Genomic DNA, 18,601 nt, shown 5'->3' with positions numbered 1-18,601 from the left:
GCTGCTTACCCGGCTCGGCGCGGGCGCTGGGCAGGACGGCCCCGGTGACGGCGAGCAGCAGCAGCAGCAGGACGGCCGCGGCCGGGCCCGCTCCGCCACCCTGGGGCCGGGCTGTGCGCGGGGCCGCGGGGCCGGGCGCCGCCTGGAGCCCCGCGGGGCGCGCCCCGCTCCGCCCGCCCGCCCGCCGCATCCCCGCGCCTGGCACGGCCCCGCCGCGCTCAGCGGGCAGCGCTGCCCATCGCCGGCCGGGCTCCGGAGCGGCGGCTAGGCAGGCGGGCGGCGGCGGAGGGGGCGGAGCGGGGGCCCCGCATGCCGCCCGCGGCTCTCCCCGCACGCCGCGGGACGCGGGGCCGGGGCTGCTCGGCGGCGGCGCGGCCCCTCGGGCTCCGGCGCGGGGAGCGCCGCGGAACGGAGCTTCACCCACAAAGGGCTCTGGGCGCCGCCAGAGCCGGCCCCGCTCCCCGCCCTCCGAGCGCGAGGAGGCGGGAGCGGGGGCGGCGCTGCCGGGGCCGCGGGGACCCCTCCACCGCCCCCCGCGCTTCTCCGGGGCCGTGCCAGGGGCGGGGAGCGCCGGCGGGGGCTGCGGGCTCGGTCCCCTCCCGCCGGGGCAGGTGCGGCGCCGCGGCGGCTCTCGGGGATCTGTCACCTCCCCTCGGGGTTTGGAGCGATTGCGCCCCGCGCTACCTTTGGGTGTGAACGGAGGTGCGGCCGCTGGCTGCGGTGCTACGACGTGGAGAGGCTGAAAGTCCCTCTCTGCCCACTGTGGGACCGTTCGTTGGCAGCCGATGTCCCGATCTGGGAGTCGCCGGGCCGGGACATCCCCAAAGATGTCCCTCGTTATCCCAGGCAGCAGCCAGCACCTCCTCTTGGCAAAGCAGCCCGAGCGCTGCCACAGCGCCGATCGCCGCTGGCAGCATTTCTGCAAGTGCAGAAGCGGCTCTGAGAATAACGGAGCTCGGGCGAACCGCAGGAGGTGACCAAAGCCACAGCTACGTCCTCATCCACCCGCTGTGCTAACACAGGAGAGATCTTCCCTGGTCGCCCCTCTCCTGAGCTCCCTCCAGCACTCCGTCCCTGCCTGGGATGGGGCTCAGACATCCAGACTGAAAGGGAAGCTCCAAGACAGAGGTTCCTCTCTGTTTTGCTTTAGGCTACACCGGGAGATCAACACGAAGGGCATGAAAAGTGTTACGGACAGCAGAGGGGTGAGCCCCAGCTGCTGCCTCAGCCATGGTCACACCCAGCACTGGGACAGTCCATTGCTCCCAGTCCTGTTTGCAGCAGAGGCAGCGTGAATTCTTTATTCTGGTATCGCCTCTTTCCTGAACTGCATCCCTGAACTTTTTATTTCCAGATCATGCCTGCGGGCAACAGGCACTGATGGTGAGAGGTGAGGCAGTGCAAAGGTGGGTTTGGGGCACCCCACGCTCCAGGACCCCGAGAGCTGATCCTGAAAGGCTGCAGGAAAGCTGTCCCAGTCTCCCAGCAATTCCATTCTACTGGAAGTTGTCGCGCTGAGAAATTCTTAGAAGTCAGGTTCGAGGTGGAGCAAGCCTCAGCATGGGCCAGGCACAGCTTGACACCCTGGTACCCAGCCGCTGGCAGCATCCAGAGCCCTGACAACCCATAATTAGTTATTTACCTGACTGCTTCAGCACACTCCCGGTGTCACCAACACAATTATGCTGTCCCATTTCCGCCGTTTGACTTTCCCCCCACATCACTAATTCATTCCGTGTGAAATTAGCTTCCCCTTGATGAGTGCAAGTGATTATTCAGAGCAAAGATGGCAGTTTATGATTATTATAGTGAAATGGAGCTTGCTCATCACTCAGCTTAATCCACAGCCAGCACGTTTAGTGCAGGGCCCTCTGCTGGCACCCTCACGGAGCCCTGCACAAACCTAATTTCATCATTTTTCATGTTTTTCTGGTTTTGTCATAACTCAGCTTTGTAATAGAGCCAGCAGTAAGCTATTTTTAACAGCACTTTTTTTTCAGTCTAGCTATTACAGATTATGGTTTTCTCTTAATTTTCCATTACAGTGTGTGTGTGTATTATGAATAAAATACAAGTAGCAGATCGAGTTATTTCAAAGGATTTTTAAAAATGTGTATTTACCAGAATGAGGAATGGATCTTTTACAGCTGGTGGAAAAAAAGCACTGGGATTTTACCAAGCAACTGTAGAGTTAGCTACTTCCTAAATTCAACTTTTCTAATCCTGTTTGAGTTTGGGGTTGTTTTTGTTGTTGTTGTTGTTGTTGTTGTTGGTTTTGTTTGGTTGGGTTTTTTTTTTCCCAGATCCAAAATTACCTTGTTTGCTCTAGACCTACTGCAAGCATTCCAAGTGTTGCTTCTTTTTATGAGGAAACCCATAAGACAAGGATCTCACCCAGGGATGAGAAGTGACTGTGGCCAGACAGGGACTTCTCCCTGAAGCTGGTGGCAGGCCACGGTCTCTCTTTGCAACAGAACAGTTAGCATTTTTCATTTTCATGAAAATCCCATTCCCCAAATACAACCACAGAAGGGAGTCCAGCCTCCAGGGTGTAGCGTATAGATGCTCCTAACCTGCCATTTCAAGGTCCAAGGAGAAGAATCTATTCAAATGTCTATTTCAGCTTCTCAGCATAAAGCTTTATCCTTCTAACAAATACTCAGTGCTGTTCCCCAGGAAAAGGACTGGTAGAATTTTCTAACCCACTCAGAGCACAAACCCACCCCTCCTGAGAGAGAAAATGCAACTTATTTCCTACAGGTGAAAGGCAGGAAGACATAATTAACATTAATCACCATCAAGCCTTACCCACGGCTTAATAAGCCTTCCTGCACAGCAGGACGTAGTGTCAGTCACTTCAGTCACAGTGTAGGGAAAGGCAAGAGGGGCTGCAGCCTTCCTTCCCCTGGTGCTTCCGGAGCTCTGCACTGCTCCAGACACCACCTGCTGAACACTGCAGGCCTGGAGGGGAGTCACAGCTCTCTGGTGAGGAACAGCACTAACTCACAACCCTCCCAAAACTTGGACTCTTGCTGCCTCAGTCCCCCACAGGAGCTGGACTCACAGTGTGAGTGAGCGACAGTGATGACTGTAACTCCACCACCAGCACTGCTCTGGGAGTTGTGCCAAGCAGTAGCTTCTCTCTTGCCTCCCAGAGACTGATCATCTCTCCAGCTTCTTGGGTTTTGGTTTCTCTCACCCGAGATTTCAGGCTGGTGGTTCTGGTGGGTCTTTTTCTGTCTCTGTTCTCTCTGTGACCTCTGAAGGTTTTGGGTCTGTGTCTGTGCTTGGCACAAGAATGAAGTGGAATCTCAAGGTTTTGGTTTTCTTGGTTTCTTGCATTGTTTATTAATTCTCATCTTACAAGTTCTCTGTGTCCGGCCAAGGTGTTCACAGCAGCTCAGACACAATGTGACTCCCCCCATGATGGGAGGTCACTCTGCCTTTATACAAATAACTATGTACTTATTATTTACCATTTCATACCAGTGCCTAACACCTACACTAGAAGGGTCATTTCTACTTTGACCCGATCCTGTCAAACTACCTTGTGCCCACGTCACTGCAGAAAATGGATGCCAAGGGAGAAGGAGAAGGACTCGGCAACACCCTAATTCCACCATCTTGTTTCCCAGTCAGCTCTATTCTAAAAACCTAAAACTACAAAACTTTCTGCATGTTGATTAGTTACACTATTACCTTTCACACATTTGTGACTTGCAATTCTTCTCTCTGTTGGAAGTTTTTCTCATGGACCAAAATCAAAGCCTGTGTCTTCCTGGGTTCTGTTCCAGGCAAACCCCCCTGCACAGACCCCAAACCCTCTTTCTCTGGTCCCAGGCCTCTCTACCGAGATCTGTGACCTTCCATGGCGCCCAGAGGGATGCCCTGGACTCCAATACAGCTAAAAACCCAGGCTAACTCATCGGGACACCACAGCATCACCCTGAATGAACCCTTTTGTCCTGCTGCAGATCTGCAGCCTGTGACAGCCCCACTGACTCTAGAAGCTTTTCCTTGAATGAATTTGCCATCTTAACTGCAGTACAACCTGTCCTTTGCATTTAGTGATGGGGAAAATATCAGATTTTAAACCGGTGTTTGTCATCCTAAAGACAGTTGAAGAGGAAGATGACTTACACATAACTGCCTGTCCCAGTCCACTCCTTGCACAGGATGGGAAAGAACATGGGAACATAAAGAACAGGTGGACATCATTACTAATAGAAGGCAAGAACAGAAAGGACTTCACAGGCAGATTATTCACTGTGAAAGGCTCAGGCTGCCCCTCCTTTTTTTGTTAGATGTTGCCAGAAGTGAGAGTGTGAAATGTACCAAGCCAATGGCCCTATTTACTAAGGGAAAAATGGTATCTAGATACCAATATGCATTTAAAAGTCAACAATACACAAGGCGAGCTGTAAAGAAGGGAAAGGAAGCAGCTTTCAAAGCAACAGGCATCTGCAGAATTTGGACAGATGTGTTTATACATCACCTGAGGCACAGGGCTGCAGGTAAAGCTTTGCAGACACTGTTACCAGTTGCACTGAAGAGCAAGTGCTGTGACAGATCTGCATCAGCAGCATCTTGTATTTAGAAAATTAAAGCTTTCTGTCAACTCTGAAATGCTCTGGTATCAAAAATATACTGCACTGTAATTTGATTCTTTCACATTTCATTTCTGACTGACCCTTAAATGCAGTGGTATGTACAGAAACCATCCTCCCCACAAGCACTTGTGTACACCCAACCACCAGGTTTCAGCAAACACTGCACCCCCACAGCAGAGTGAGCACATTTGGCTGACAACAGCACAGCCAAATGTGCCTTCCACGGATGTCTGGTCCATACCAGGTGACCATCTGGAGCCACTGACCATGTGGGGCCATCTGTGGCAGCAGGAGCACCTTCCTGCTGGCCGGGCAGCAGTTGCCACCGGCTTGGCACAAACCTCAGCAGCAGCAGCAGCAACGAGGTGCCCATTGGTATCTGGGCCAGATCACCTTCCTCTAAGGTTGGTGTGATAAATCTGGTGTAAAAATTCGTGTATAAAATAATAATCCAATGTATAATAAGAATGATGTTAATAAAATGTAAAGTCTAGTAGGTAGAAATCTGTATGCCCAGTCTCCACGGCTCCAGTTGCGAAACAGGACAAGGACCATCAGACCAAACAAAGATGCTAGCCAGCCCTGATAAGAATCGCACCCTTTCCAATGCAAGGAGAATTCCTTCTTGAACGATGATGCAGATTTCATCAACGCCCTGGCACGATATGCATACTGGAATCAACATAAGACTGGCTGGTACAATTGGCATAAGAAAAGACCTTTCCGGAATGGATCAACGGGACTTGGCAAATCCGGGAAGGCCACCGAAAAGAAATTTGGACTATTTGGCCCATCCTAGACACCTGGACTGCCTCAGGGCAGAAAAACCCTATAAAAAGGTGGACTGAGAATCGTTTGGTGTGGATTTGGGCAACCTATACCCTGGTGTGCAGACCCCTATCCACCTGGCACGGCGCTGCTAATTTCCTATTTTGTGGTTTTCTCTTTTATTGGTGATCGATATAGTGTTATTAATAAATTGTTTCTTTATTAATCCGATATTTGCCATTGCATTTATAACAGTTGGTGTCCTGGGTTGCAGTGTAGGATGTACACAAAGTATTTATTCTATCACCATTTTCATGAACTGTTGAAACCAGGTGGACTAGTGTTTTCCCAAGCCCCTGCCTCTGGGGTGTCTTCTGCTAATGGCCCATTAACGCCGGGCCCATGACTCACAGGTAACTCCCTCCAGGAGTTATCTCTGTTTAATGGGCCATCAAGGACCCACTTCACACTCATCATCCCATTGTGAGATGCTCTGCCCAGGGGGAGGAGCCAAGCATTCTCACCTGGATATAAGCTGGTATGTGAGACAGTGCAAGCAGCACTTACCCACTGGATTCCCAGAGGAGCAGAGCTACCAGACCTTTCTACAGGATCACTGCTTCAGGAAGAGCACCTCACCTGGACTGCTTCCACCATCCTGCTCAGGTTGTATTCTGACTCTGTCAGTGATCCTTTGTGTTATTGCATTTATTTTATTTTATTTTTACCTTTTTTCTTATTAAATTATATCTCTGACTTGGAGCCTCTCATTCGTTTTGCTTTCAAACCACAACAGTTGGAAAAGTGGGACATCCAGAACAAAGAGCCTTCAAGGTGTGGCTGCACTAAAGATGGCTTCTCAAGACCCTCTGAAGCAAGCCTTGAAAGCTAATGACATTTAAAATTTCAGAAACTCAGTTGAATGATTACGTCAGAATTTTAGAGCCCTCTCAGTGACTTTTCATCATCTTTGTCTTCGTGTAACACAGCAAAAAATAAAAGCCACCAAAATTCATCTGCTGCAATATATATTTTAATTCAAAGTGAATCTTGACAGTAATACACCATAAATTCTTATTTTGACACTCACCAAAATAGTCACCTGGAAAACCCGCTTTTTGTGACAAAGTACAGAAGGCTTGGTCACATTTAAATCACTGAGAACTAGAAAGAAATACTATCGCAAACTGTAAGAGACATTACATCCATAAAAAATTTTCCCAGTCCTCATATTGTAATATTGCACAGTGCAATTGCTACATGGCGAACTAGTGTAGCAGAGAAATCCAAAGGAAAAAAAAAAAAGCCACAAGTCTACAAATAGTTAAACAGTAACAGTTCAACCTTATTTATCAAGTCTCTATTACAGGGTGTTTCTAGAACAAGTCTTCCTACAGCTTGCAGTGTGATTTAACTTTTACTTAACACAAACCACGTTAATTAGCAGTAAAACCAGAAAAATTAAAAATTAAAACAAAACAAAAAAAAATAAAAGGAGTTAATACAGTAGCATATTTGACCAATAAAACACCCTGAAGTTAAAAACCGAACACAAGAAATTCATATAAACCTTGCAAATTAAAGTAAGATGCAGATATGAAATTCCATAGTCATGCAGTGTTTTATTTAAAAAAGGCATTAAAATGGTATCATGTAAAAATGCTTCTCAGAGGATGGCTTTTTTCACAGAAAAGGCCCTCACCCTGAAAGCTTTTTTTTATTTATTTCTGCAGATGGGCCCCAGACACTTGCAGTGACAAGAGTCCGTTTTCTCAGAGTATATTGAGGGAGGAGGGGGGAAAGTCACCTGGTGGGTAGATTTTAAGCTGTGGCAGGATCTTGAATATTTCATTCTCTGAAATGCAGATATTTCTATGATTACAACACATAGAAAGAGCAGCAAGATCTAATTTGGGGCGCATTCACAGCAACCTCTTCCTGCCATACGGCAGGATACTGTGGTGATAACACAGTGTTGATTTAACAAGCACATCAGCTCCAAACCTTAAGCACAGTAAAAAGAAAGTACAGAAAAATACATCAGACCCATGATGATCCCCGTGGCCCCAGGAGGGAAAAAAAAAAAGTATTGTTTGGTTTTTGTTTTTTTTGTTTACCACAATACAAAAATCGATGTGCTCCGTTTGCATTGGTGGTTCTTGGTGTGTCCATTGCCTGCAATGGAGTGAGCACCAAAAAAAAGGGAGTGAAGAGAAAACTGCCTGCTGGACCACACAACATGAGTTGGAACTGGTAAAGGTGGACATCCAATTTGACTCCCTATGTTTAGGCTTTACATACACGTTGGTAAGAGTTCAAATTCATCAGGATACTCCTAGTTGCTAAGGTATACTCTATATACACACACACTTGTACAAAATGCATAGAGTTGATTACTAAAAACATCAAAACTTTTGGGAAAAGTTAGGTTTCTTAATTTTCAGAGTGATTAAAAATGTACTGCTGGTATTTTCTTTTTTTTAATGATCTAATACTGTTGTATTTTAGTTATTACTTAAAAAATAAATCAAATGTAGGCACATTTATTTCGTTCAGACATTCATTAAATAAAACACTGCTTGTGTTAGTGGAGTAAAGAAAAAGATTACCAGTTATTAGCTTATTGACAGAGTTAAACTCAAATGCTTTGCACTCTTATTCCAGTCAACATTGCAAGGATTGTATTCCAGATTTTGTTTTAAAAAAAGTTAAGTCAAGCCTGCAAGATGCAGCTTCTTAAGTGTCTACACAATGCCAATATGAAAACATAAAAAAATTAAGTTACATTAATACATCCATTTATATGCAGTGATGAGCTCAAAGTTAATAGAGATAAAATACTGATGCAAATAACACACCCCAAAAAAACATATGCAATCATCTTCCATCATTTACAGTATAGTAGTTACGACACTTCAAACATGAAAACAAAAGGAAAACTTAAAAAAAAAACCCAAAAACCACCAACCCAAACAAAAAAAATCAAACCCAAAACCCAGCTTCTATTTCATGTAATTAGACTTGTACAGAAATTAGAAGGCTAAGAAAGAACTAGTTAATCACCTAATTTCACAGCTATCTGAAGTGGCAATCATATAGCAGCTTATCTATGATACATTCAGGATAAATGATACAATTTATTACTTGCCCATAAGCTAAAACACAGCCTCAGCTTAATACCTTCCATAAGTCCCATCTCTACACTACAGTATACTTGAGGTCTATGAAAAAGTAGCTACCTTTTATAGGAAATGGATGATTAAGTCTTTGGTGCTGCAAAAGCAACTTCATTTGAACAGAACAAAAAACGAAAAGACATACTTCCTAAGGAGGAAAAAAAAAAATAAAATGCAAAAAGCATGTAATTTACGTCCCTGACGGAATGTATTAAATAAGCAAACACCCACAACAGGCTAAAACAAATACTATTCATGTAAAAAGACTAAAATCTCTCCCATGCATAAATGAAAGATTGCACACAAAGAACTCACATCTTTTTCAAGCTTCAACAGTAAATATTCTGCTACTAGTTATTAAATACTGCACGGTTTGCTCAAGCTAAGATGAAACCACATCATGGATCAACGAGCACTTGGCTTCTCCTTTCATTAGCTAGTCAGTCATGCCTACCTCACCTCTAAACATTTTATTATATCCAATTAGACAAACACTTTTAAAATAAACTACTTAGGTTGTATTGCAGTTCCATTTACCAGTATGAAATACTGTCTTGTGTGTCACTACTCAATAGCTACTGAATCAACTTTCCTTAAGCACTACTAAAGTCCTGTCTTGAAGCTAGATCATTCTGGGGCGGGGGGGAGGAAAAAAAGACAGCAAAATTCAGCTACAGCAAAACATGCTGCCTTCTCGATCAGGAAAATACACCCAATACTAAAATAATACCACACAAAACCCAAAATGAGCAGTACGCTATCAAAAAATCAGCAGATCTGAATTTTTAAGTGCTGCAGTCCTCAACATTTATATATAAGTAATAACATTAACAACCTCAAATATTTAAGGCACTATGTGTGGGAACAGTTTACAATGCAGCTGAGATTATTTAGGATGACGACATTTAAGAGCAATGTTTAGGCCTTTTCCTTGCCCATGCAAAAGACACATGCAATGTGAAGAACAACAGCTCAACTTTTTAGGTAAGTGACTCAACATTTAAACACCAAGATACGCAACACAAACGAGTTACTTCTACACCATACTGCTGACACATGTGCATCTGTTGCTCTAGTTCTGTACACTGAATGGCTTTCCAAATGTAGACGTGTCTTGCACTAGTTAGAAGGCAATTTTATAAAAAATAGCAGGAGCAAAACCAGATTTCTGCTCCCATAAGTCACCTGTCTAAAGTTACTATATAAGAAGATAACATGACCAAAGACAAGTTATACCAAATGTGCAAAAACACATTAAAAGTGAGTTTTTTTTCTCTTAAAGCTCAGAGTTGTTTAAATTGCACCCAAGTCTACATGATTCAAAAAAATAATTTTCCTGTTGTGCCATGGCTAATACGTAATAAATACCACATTTCTTCCCAAACCAAACCCCTGCCTGGCCCAGCCTCCTCACGTCAAGGGGGTTCTAGCAGGCAGGAGCTCTCACATGAAGGGGTACTGGCTGAGCTTGGTGGGGCTCAGCGGGAAGCCGGCGTAGGCGGCCGGCGAGGCGGTGATGTACGAGTGGGGCGCGAAGACGGGCTTGTACTGGGTCCGGTGCATGGTGGGGGAAGGCAGCAGGCGGGGGTTGATGCCCACGGGCACCTGGTGCATCACCCCGCCACCGCCAGCATGGCTCAGGCTGTAGCTGGGGGGCTGCAGCAGAGGGCGGGAGGCGCAGGGCGAGGCCAGGAGGTGCGCGACGGGCGCCGGCGAGGCGTAGGGGAGGATGGTGGGCTGCCCGCCCAGGTGGGAGCCCCCAGGGAGGTGGCTGGGGCTGCCCTGGGGCAGAGAGAATGCAGGGCCGGCCACGGTGGCTGCCAGGAAAGGCTGTTGCTGCTGCTGCCTCCGCGGGGTGAAGTTCCTGTTCCACTCCTGCAGCCCCGAGGCGAAGTGCTGGACCTGGCCAGACAGACAGAGACAGGCAGGGCTTAGCGATCCCTGGGGCAAAGAGAAAGGGGAAAAATGGAGGAAAAAATGCACTAAAACTAGTCAACTTAAAATCGGGAGGAATATAGAGAGGGGAATTGTTAAATGTTTCAACAGAACAAAAAAGATACGGTAACTATTTAGGTAGCAGCACAGACAATAAGAGATGGAAAACAGAACACGAGTTATTTTAATGCTCTTGCAAAGGGGGGAAAAATAAAAAGGATAAAATGCCATGCTGGGCTGTTTTAACAGAAATACCATGTATCACATGAGCAAGGTGCTTATTCCACTCTACTCAGCACTGGCTTGGCATCAATTGGAAGTGCTGCATTCAGTTTGGGCACCATAATGAGGCACAAAGAGGACAAATAGGAGAGAAATTTTAGAGGAGAGCAGAAAAAATAATAAACGGATTGAAAATATCTGACACAACTAGGCAAACAGAAGTCTAGGTCTACGGTCACAGGAAGATGTGGCAATCATTAACAGTTATAAAAAGAAAAAACAAAAAATCAATTACTCTCATTAAATGGTGCAGACTTCAAACTACATAGGGCATCTACCAAAGAAAGAGGGATCAGCATAAATTTTTGTAATGAAAATAACATTCTACACTTCCTGCCAAGAGGCTGAGGAGCTGCAGACATTGAAGAGATTAAAAATTAATACCACACTGATCATATTAGGGTTTGCTTAGAATTAATTAAACCAATCCTTTTGCATAATCATGCAGAAGGGGAGACTGTGTCACCCATCCAAATGTTTCTTTCAATCTAAACTATTCAAGCCATTATTGCTAAATCCTCTTATCTACATGTAGCATGCTTTCATTTAGCATTTAATTCACAATATTCACAGTTTCTCTGCAAGACTTACACAAACAGGTAAGTCTTTCACATTAACATACCTCCAGCTATCTAACCAAAAGCTCAATGCAGCTACAGCTCCAAGATAATTAATTAAAAGGGGCTTAAGCTTGATTTCATGTGTCAACCTCAGTTCTCAGCCACAGCAGACACATTTACTGTGTTGTTGGAAAATGATAAAAGTAACTTTTAAATTAGCTTTAAGTATCTTCTAACACTGGATGGAACTACAAACACAGTCTCATCTCCCCTCCCCACCTTCACTACCTGGCAGCAAAGGTAAGAAATAGTTGGGTTTGCTGAGCTCTATCTCACCTCTGGATACTCAAACTAAAAGATTTTCATGCACACTGCTGATAGAACCACACTGAGACACAGCTGCAGATTTTAACTGCACACTATGAGTATTTTAGCACTGGGATGTAGGAAAAGTAAATGCTACCATATTTTTCTTTTTGTCTCATGCTTTGATACTGGATGCAATATCAAAGCATTGACAATTTTCCCAGTATGGCTTTTCTGGCCTTTTTTTTTTTTTTTTTTTTTTTTTTTTTTGTTTTGTTTTGTTTTTTTTAAATAGAGTCAGCTGTTTTAAGAAAATGACCCAAAATGAAAGACACTCATGACTCGCCCAGTAAGGGGAAATCCATTTTTCAAGATTTGAACATTTCTTTAATCAAGCTGCTGAAAGCCTGCAGCTACTACAGATGGCAACCAAAACTGTGAGCACTCAGCCTGGAACTCAACTTCTCCAACTCCACATCTGGAGTTTGTTGGATGCAATTGCACATACCTGACTGAAGTTCCCATGTTGATGATGGAATGCTGATGTCAGTTTCTGCTGACGGTTTCCTACCACAGAAGATTGGTTTGTTCTCCCCAGGACAGACCGACCCTTCCTCAGGGGCTGGCACGCAGCAACTGCCAAGACAGAAACAAACAATGTTATGCTTTTTGTCACCACTCTTCTCTTCTGGCAAAAATTAGACAAGGTTTCATTTGCTTAAGAATGCAGGGAGAAATAATAATATACCAATTAAAGTCAAACCCTAGCACTGTTTAGAAGTGGTTACTACAGATCAGCAGTTATATGAGTAGACTTCTATTCTTATCTACTGGCACAGAAAAACACCTGAACTAACTTACCTGTGTTCACCATCTGTTCCTCAAGATGTAACCTGTTTTCAAGTCTCATGGGTGGTACCACTACTGTGCAAACAGTTGATTTGGTTTCGGGGTTAACTGAGGCTCTTGCTTCCTTATTTTTATTGTTATTGTCTACAAAGCTATTTTCCACAAAGGGGCTGTCGTGTCCTGAGGAATCTGAGCTTGGGGAACCGTCCACTGTATCACATCCACTTTCCTGTTCGTCATCTGACATGCTGTCAAAAAATAGAAGCATTGCAATAAAGCAAAGAGATTTTCATGATAGAGGTACATTTTCTTAACACATTAAATTTATAGAAGTGAAATTACTCAAAGGTGGATAAAAATGATGCACTGTAATTAGACAGGCATATATATATATATTCAAACTCATCCCACCCATAAATTGCAAGGCCTGGAGAAAAGAGAGAACTTCTTTACACTAAAAACTGATGGAATGCATGCTTAACTTAAAGCATACAAGAAACAGAAGTGAATTCATTAATGCCTAAACATATGATCAAGTCCTTTAGTGATTTTATAGCTCATATAACATGTCTTTATTGCATGTTGTCTAAAATAGGATAACACAAATAAAACCACTTATGAAAATGAACTTTTTATGAAAAGTGCTATGAGAATTGGCACAAAAATCAGGAGATTTTATCAACAGAATCAGGTAATTCTAAGTAGTTTCTTCAAGTAACGAATAGTGATAATGTGACAACTACTAAGCAATTAATTTTATTTCTATATTATTAACTTTTGATTCAAGTTTGCAATTACATGACTTAATATAAGTAGATTGCTACTGAAACCAAAATCCAACAAATTCCTCTGCCATTGACATGAAGTTGAATTACCAAAGGGAATTCAATTACAGGTCAGTTTCTTACAATTCAAAGAAAATTCCATAAAATCAAGCAAGTCTTCATAAAAACTTATCTGTATTTTTGAATGTTTGGATACCAAAGAATAGCAAAGGACTGATAAATGTTAACTACCAACCAGTAAGACTACGTGATGCACACTTGGGAGTTCCACCTCCTTGTCAATACATGCTCTCATAGAACCTTCAATTATTTTAAATAAACTTTTTTCATTAGGACCTTAATTAGAATTCATTTTGCACAATGAAACTGCTGAAGGTTCAAGCTAGACATGAGGCAGTGAAGATAAAAATATTTAAAAGCTGTTCATATGAACAGTGTTCATCTAAGTGGACTTACTTTTGGTAGAAGAAAAAAAGGCATTAATGCCATTAAAGATTACAAGATACAGAATGGGAAAATCAGAGGCTACAAAAATTTAAAAATATGTAGGGACTAAATCTGTCACATACTCCTTTGGCTTATTTAATCTTGCAGCTCTACAAGATTTTTATTCCAAAGGAAGTTGCATGCAACATGTTTATATTTTCTGTGTCAACACCATTCCTTCAGTATCTTGAAAGCTTCCAATGCAGCAAGACAGATCTGATAGGAATGACAACAGAGCAGTCTACACTGTGCAATTGCAGGCCAGTAAATTAATTTTTAAACAGATCATTTACCCTCACCAGCCAGCAACACAACAAAACCTGTGCATTCTTTAGTACAAACTGGGCCTACAAAGATCTTTCTTGTTGCTGAAAGGAGCGTGAGTGTTTCACCTGTTGGACCTCTTGCAGGGAGAGGGACTGGAGTGCTCCGAGGAGCTGGTGCTGAGTGTGCTGTCGGGGCTGCTCAGGGAGCACACGCGGTCCATGTTCAGCGTGTTCTGGCAGGCTTCACACTCCAGGCTGCCCTTACACCTGCACACACAAACACAGTCAGCAAACACACCACTCATTCGGGTGCAATCATGGAATAAAAAAGGGTCCCTTATTAGAAAAGGCCTCTTAAATGCAAATTAACATCCGATTCCTCGCTTCTTTTACATCCAAACCAGGTTTTTAAACCTTTTCAGTGTTCTTTTGAAATTCTAGATTAAACAAGCATTTTTTGAAGCCTACTAAACAGATTTTTTTTTACTGAATCAATACTAAAAGGAGTAGATTAAAATGTTTTACTACAGCAGTTCAGAGCCCTGAAACCTTTGACAAAGCTTAGATTTAAAATACAAGTTTCTCCAGTTCAGAATTATTATAAGGAAGGATCAAGTTGAACAAACATTAAACTTTTAAGCCTTGCATGCTTCTCTGTGAAAGAAAACCCCACTGGGCGACAATACCCCGCACCAGTTTTTGCACCCAAAAGTTCACTTTTTCACACTGTTAGAGGAGTATTTTCTACCCATAGGTATGTATCTTCTGCTAGAATGGTAACACTGAGTATACACAGCAAGAACATTGTTCTTCTACAGATAAATAGGGCTTGACATTATGAAAAAAAACCTCAAAACCTGTGCTATGAAAAGGCCTAACACACACAGATTAATGGAGGCAGATCTTTGACAGTGTGCTTCCTTTCAATGCCACAAAGTTAACTTCCTGCTGAAATCTGATTAGGAGCACCATGCTTGTCCTTTATAAACTCAGACCCATTAGCCGCTCTAAGACAGCTGTATTTAAGCCCAGCTTAACAAAACCCAAGGCAGTGCTCACTCTCTCAGCGAGTGTGTCCGTGCCATGTCGTCCTCGTCGGTGTCGCTGCTGATGGTGATGACACTGATAGCAGGGCTGGGGGAGCTGGCCAGGAACAGGGCCTGGCGTGGGCTGCTGGGGACACAGGGGTCAGGGGCCAGCCTGACAGAGGCCTGGCAGCAGCCCTGCTCCTGCCCCTCCGAGTTCAGATTGTCCTGTGCTTCCAGACAACTTATCTTCTTGACCGCCTTCAAGTTGAGGATCTTTGGGGAGATGAAGGCTGAGTTTTGGATGTTGGTGTTTTGTAGCATGTTGCTCCTGGGGAAAGGAAACACATGGTTTGGCATTTAGTATGTCTCTGCCCAAAAGACCTGGAAACTGCTGTTTTCAACAAAACCAAGGCAAGCAATGTAGGCTAAGGCACCAATTTAGAAAAACGCAGACCGGTAAACACAGGCAAAAATACTTGACATGGATGGTTTCAGACATTAACAAGAAAGATACCAAGTATGCAATATCAAAAGACATCGACATCCAACACAGTATATTGTAAATCCCACTTTCTAATACAGGTAAAAACAAATTAATATCCCATTTGGGTGAAAAAGAAGCAAACAAAATCCAGCCAGATTTCCTGCCAAGATTCTCCCTGAACACAAAAGCTGATAGCCTCCAGATGAACCCCTTGCTTAATACAGGACTGCTGACACTGCCTACATAATCCATACTTTTCCCCCCTTTTGAAGCAGCCCACGCCTTTGCCACCATTTTGCACGGCACTGGGGCGTATTTTCTTCAGCAAGCAGCTGAAGTATTTTTGGGCCATCAGTGAAAGATGACTGCAAGGCACACAGCAACCCTGTTATACAGCCTCACTTCATTTTCAGTTGTCTAAACCTGATATATTCTCCCTCATGTTAATTTAGGAGTATCTCATTAGAGCTACCTCAGTATATTCTTCTACCTTCCCAAAGCCTGTAAAGAAAATGTTCCACCATGATAGGCACACACTAATAAAAAAGAATTAAAACTAATCAGTATTGCAAGTATTGTTCCATCTAGTCTACTACCAAAAAAACCATTAAAAACTTAACAAAGAAAGGACACATTTTCCAAAAGACTGTCTAAGAGGAATTGTGTCCAACAAAGATGCTACAAGTTGTTCCCTTGCCCACAAAAAAAGCAATGACGGGTACACTGGTTTAGAATGTTCTGTCTTGGAAATGTTGTACCAACCTGTTCTGGCACAGTTTGTTCCTCTTGGTAGTTGCAGACTGAGGCCAGACAACATGTGCAATGCCGACACTAATTGGCTGAGGGGCAGACAAGGTTATCTGATGTGTTAGAAGAGGCTGTGGTACCATTGAGCTGTAGTGGGTGCCCTGGGTAATCATCTTCCTGAGGAAAAGGAAAGGCAGGTTTATATTGCAGGTTGTTTGTTCCAACACCTCTAGTCCTTGTTAAATCACAGCCAGGGAGGTGTGGTGTGGGGATGCAAAATCCCTCTGGGACAAATCCACACAGGCCCAGGGGTGCTCAAAGATGTAAGGGCTGAATTAGAACCTTCAGAGAAACTAAAATACATAAATCCACCCAGACATGAGGTAGAAATGGATGTTTAGTTTTAAGTAAGTAGAGAATTTTTTAAATGCCTTAAGCAAATAAGAGACGGAATTAGTTAGTAAGAAAAGGACCTAAAACCTAGTTTTAAAGTCCAGTAGCATTGCCTTTTGCAAAGTTAAGCTCTAGACATAACAATGTAACCTTGCTGAATCTTCCTAGATGGAACATGTAGATTTACATGCATAGAATTTGTGTACAAAATTAGGAATATTGTCACACGTCAATCTTAGCTTAGGATAGGTCCAACAAGGCAATACTGGATTCATGTATGTACCTGATTGATTAAAAACAGAATAAAATGCACTGCTTTGAGGATGCTGAGAGGCACAAGAAACACAGATCACTGATGCCATTGTTGCTGCCTGCTGCTGTTGCTACTGATAAGCTGCTGCTGCTTCTGCTTGGGACATGGGGAGTTCATGCTAGAAGCCTTCTGCATACTGGCACGGGCTGTAACACCTCTGCCTTCCTGAGACTGATTTTAACCATGCAACAAAGGACTTTTGCTTTTACAACTACCCAGCTTCTACAGCCTTCAATGAAGACGCGCCAAAACCTCAATGACACAAAAATCTCTGTGGCACAAAAGCAGGTGGACTCACCCCCAGTCTCCAAGCCTCTGTGAGCCAGCCACAGGATCAGAGGCCAGAGATGTGGCTGGAGCTGCCACTGGTGCCACCTGCTGCCACGCAGGAACCAGGATTTGCTGTGTCTGGTTGGACCACGCCTGCTGGGAAGCACAGGAGGTTTTATGGAACAAGCAATTCACTGAAGTTACACTCACTGCTTGGAGCTCAGCACAGACAGGAGAGGGACTGCAGCAGAACTCTGCATTTTAAAACATTGACTAATTAAATAAAGAGTTTTGCTTTACAGCAGGCCAACCTGAGAAAGGATTCCTGCTCGAATCTGTAGTGGCTGAATTGCGTGGGCTTGAGTCACCAGGGGAACTGCATTATCCACCCTCAGGGAGAAACTGGTGGGTTTGCTGTGGTTTGTAGGAATTCCTGTCAGGGAAAAAAACACATACCCAAGCTTTAGGCAAACAGCATATATTGCATATATTTTCTGAGCAAACACAGAGGACAATTTAAAAACATTTCAGCATTTTTTTAAAATGTGTTTATGATAATTTAGAATTTCAAGCCAAACAAATTAACATCTAAAAGATTTTTGTGCTGTAACTTATCTGCACAAATATTTGAGCTGTAGTTTTCAGAAAGAACTGCCAATAGCTGCTAGTTGGAAACAGACTACTAGAAAGAGGAATGACTTTGGCAGAAAGTTCTGCAGAGCTAAGCATTTACTCTTTATCACAAACTACATTTTTCAAAAAGAATTTGAAAGGAAGCAAGCAAAAGTAAGCAGAACTGAATTTCAAAGCTTCTCAGAATGGACCCTTGCACACCTCATGCTCTGTATTTCCAGCAGGCTGAAACACATTCCTCTCAGCTTTTGTAGCTGGCAATGCCACATGTATAACGTTCCCCTTCAGTACCATTTCTTTGGTGGGAAACAAGGTAAAATCTTCTGTGTACCTCATTTAATATTTGCAGTAGAATCCCTAATCCTATTCCTCTCTCCATCAAAATAATGCAAACTATAGCACTGCTCACAGGAGCATAATACAAAAAAGATGCATCTCACGGCCTGTATAGATTTCATTATTGTCACAGGAAACTTAACACACATATAGCAATGCTGCAATGTTTACTACAAGAACTTTTTTTTTACATAATGATGTCAAACTATAACGAAAGAGGAACTTTTCTCAACAGACATTGCAACAGAACAGCCATGCCTGAAGAAAATACTGGCTAGGAAAAGATATTCCTGATCTCATCTTCTAACTGCACTTCCTGCCTCGTGCTTTACTCAAAGATTCAGTAATGGGTGTTCACAGGTAACTGCTAAAGA

General features: G+C 43.6%; 2 protein-coding genes across 7 annotated transcripts in view; both read right to left on the bottom strand.

Annotated features, from left to right (window-relative positions):
- KIAA1549L (KIAA1549 like) overlaps positions 1-4,983 on the bottom strand; it is a gene marked incomplete at both ends in the record, with an annotated part of 129,310 nt that extends 124,327 nt beyond the window's left edge. Inside the window, 2 exons of the mRNA XM_083885371.1 lie at positions 10-919; positions 4,852-4,983. Coding sequence (XP_083741497.1) covers positions 10-919; positions 4,852-4,983 — 1,042 coding nt within the window. The remainder of the gene's footprint in view (positions 1-9; positions 920-4,851) is intronic.
- A 1,410-nt stretch (positions 4,984-6,393) lies between these two features.
- HIPK3 (homeodomain interacting protein kinase 3) overlaps positions 6,394-18,601 on the bottom strand; it is a 67,127-nt gene continuing 54,919 nt past the window's right edge. For 3 of the 6 annotated variants that reach the window (XM_083885377.1, XM_083885376.1, XM_083885378.1), the window contains exons 9-16: positions 17,570-17,691; positions 17,287-17,414; positions 16,298-16,459; positions 15,083-15,379; positions 14,150-14,290; positions 12,499-12,734; positions 12,146-12,273; positions 6,394-10,495 (exon numbers count right to left, since the gene is read on the bottom strand). In XM_083885377.1, coding sequence (XP_083741503.1) covers positions 9,998-10,495; positions 12,146-12,273; positions 12,499-12,734; positions 14,150-14,290; positions 15,083-15,379; positions 16,298-16,459; positions 17,287-17,414; positions 17,570-17,691 — 1,712 coding nt within the window. In that variant the 3' untranslated portion in view covers positions 6,394-9,997. The remainder of the gene's footprint in view (positions 10,496-12,145; positions 12,274-12,498; positions 12,735-14,149; positions 14,291-15,082; positions 15,380-16,297; positions 16,460-17,286; positions 17,415-17,569; positions 17,692-18,601) is intronic. The other 3 variants (XM_083885380.1, XM_083885379.1, XM_083885381.1) reach the window with 3 other exon arrangements.

Source organism: Zosterops lateralis, assembly GCF_965231275.1.
Source record: "Zosterops lateralis genome assembly, contig: SUPER_6_unloc_1, whole genome shotgun sequence".
Lineage (NCBI taxonomy): Eukaryota > Metazoa > Chordata > Aves > Passeriformes > Zosteropidae > Zosterops > Zosterops lateralis.
The sequence above is the reverse complement of the archived record's forward strand: the minus strand, read 5'-3'. Positions and strand labels throughout refer to the sequence as shown.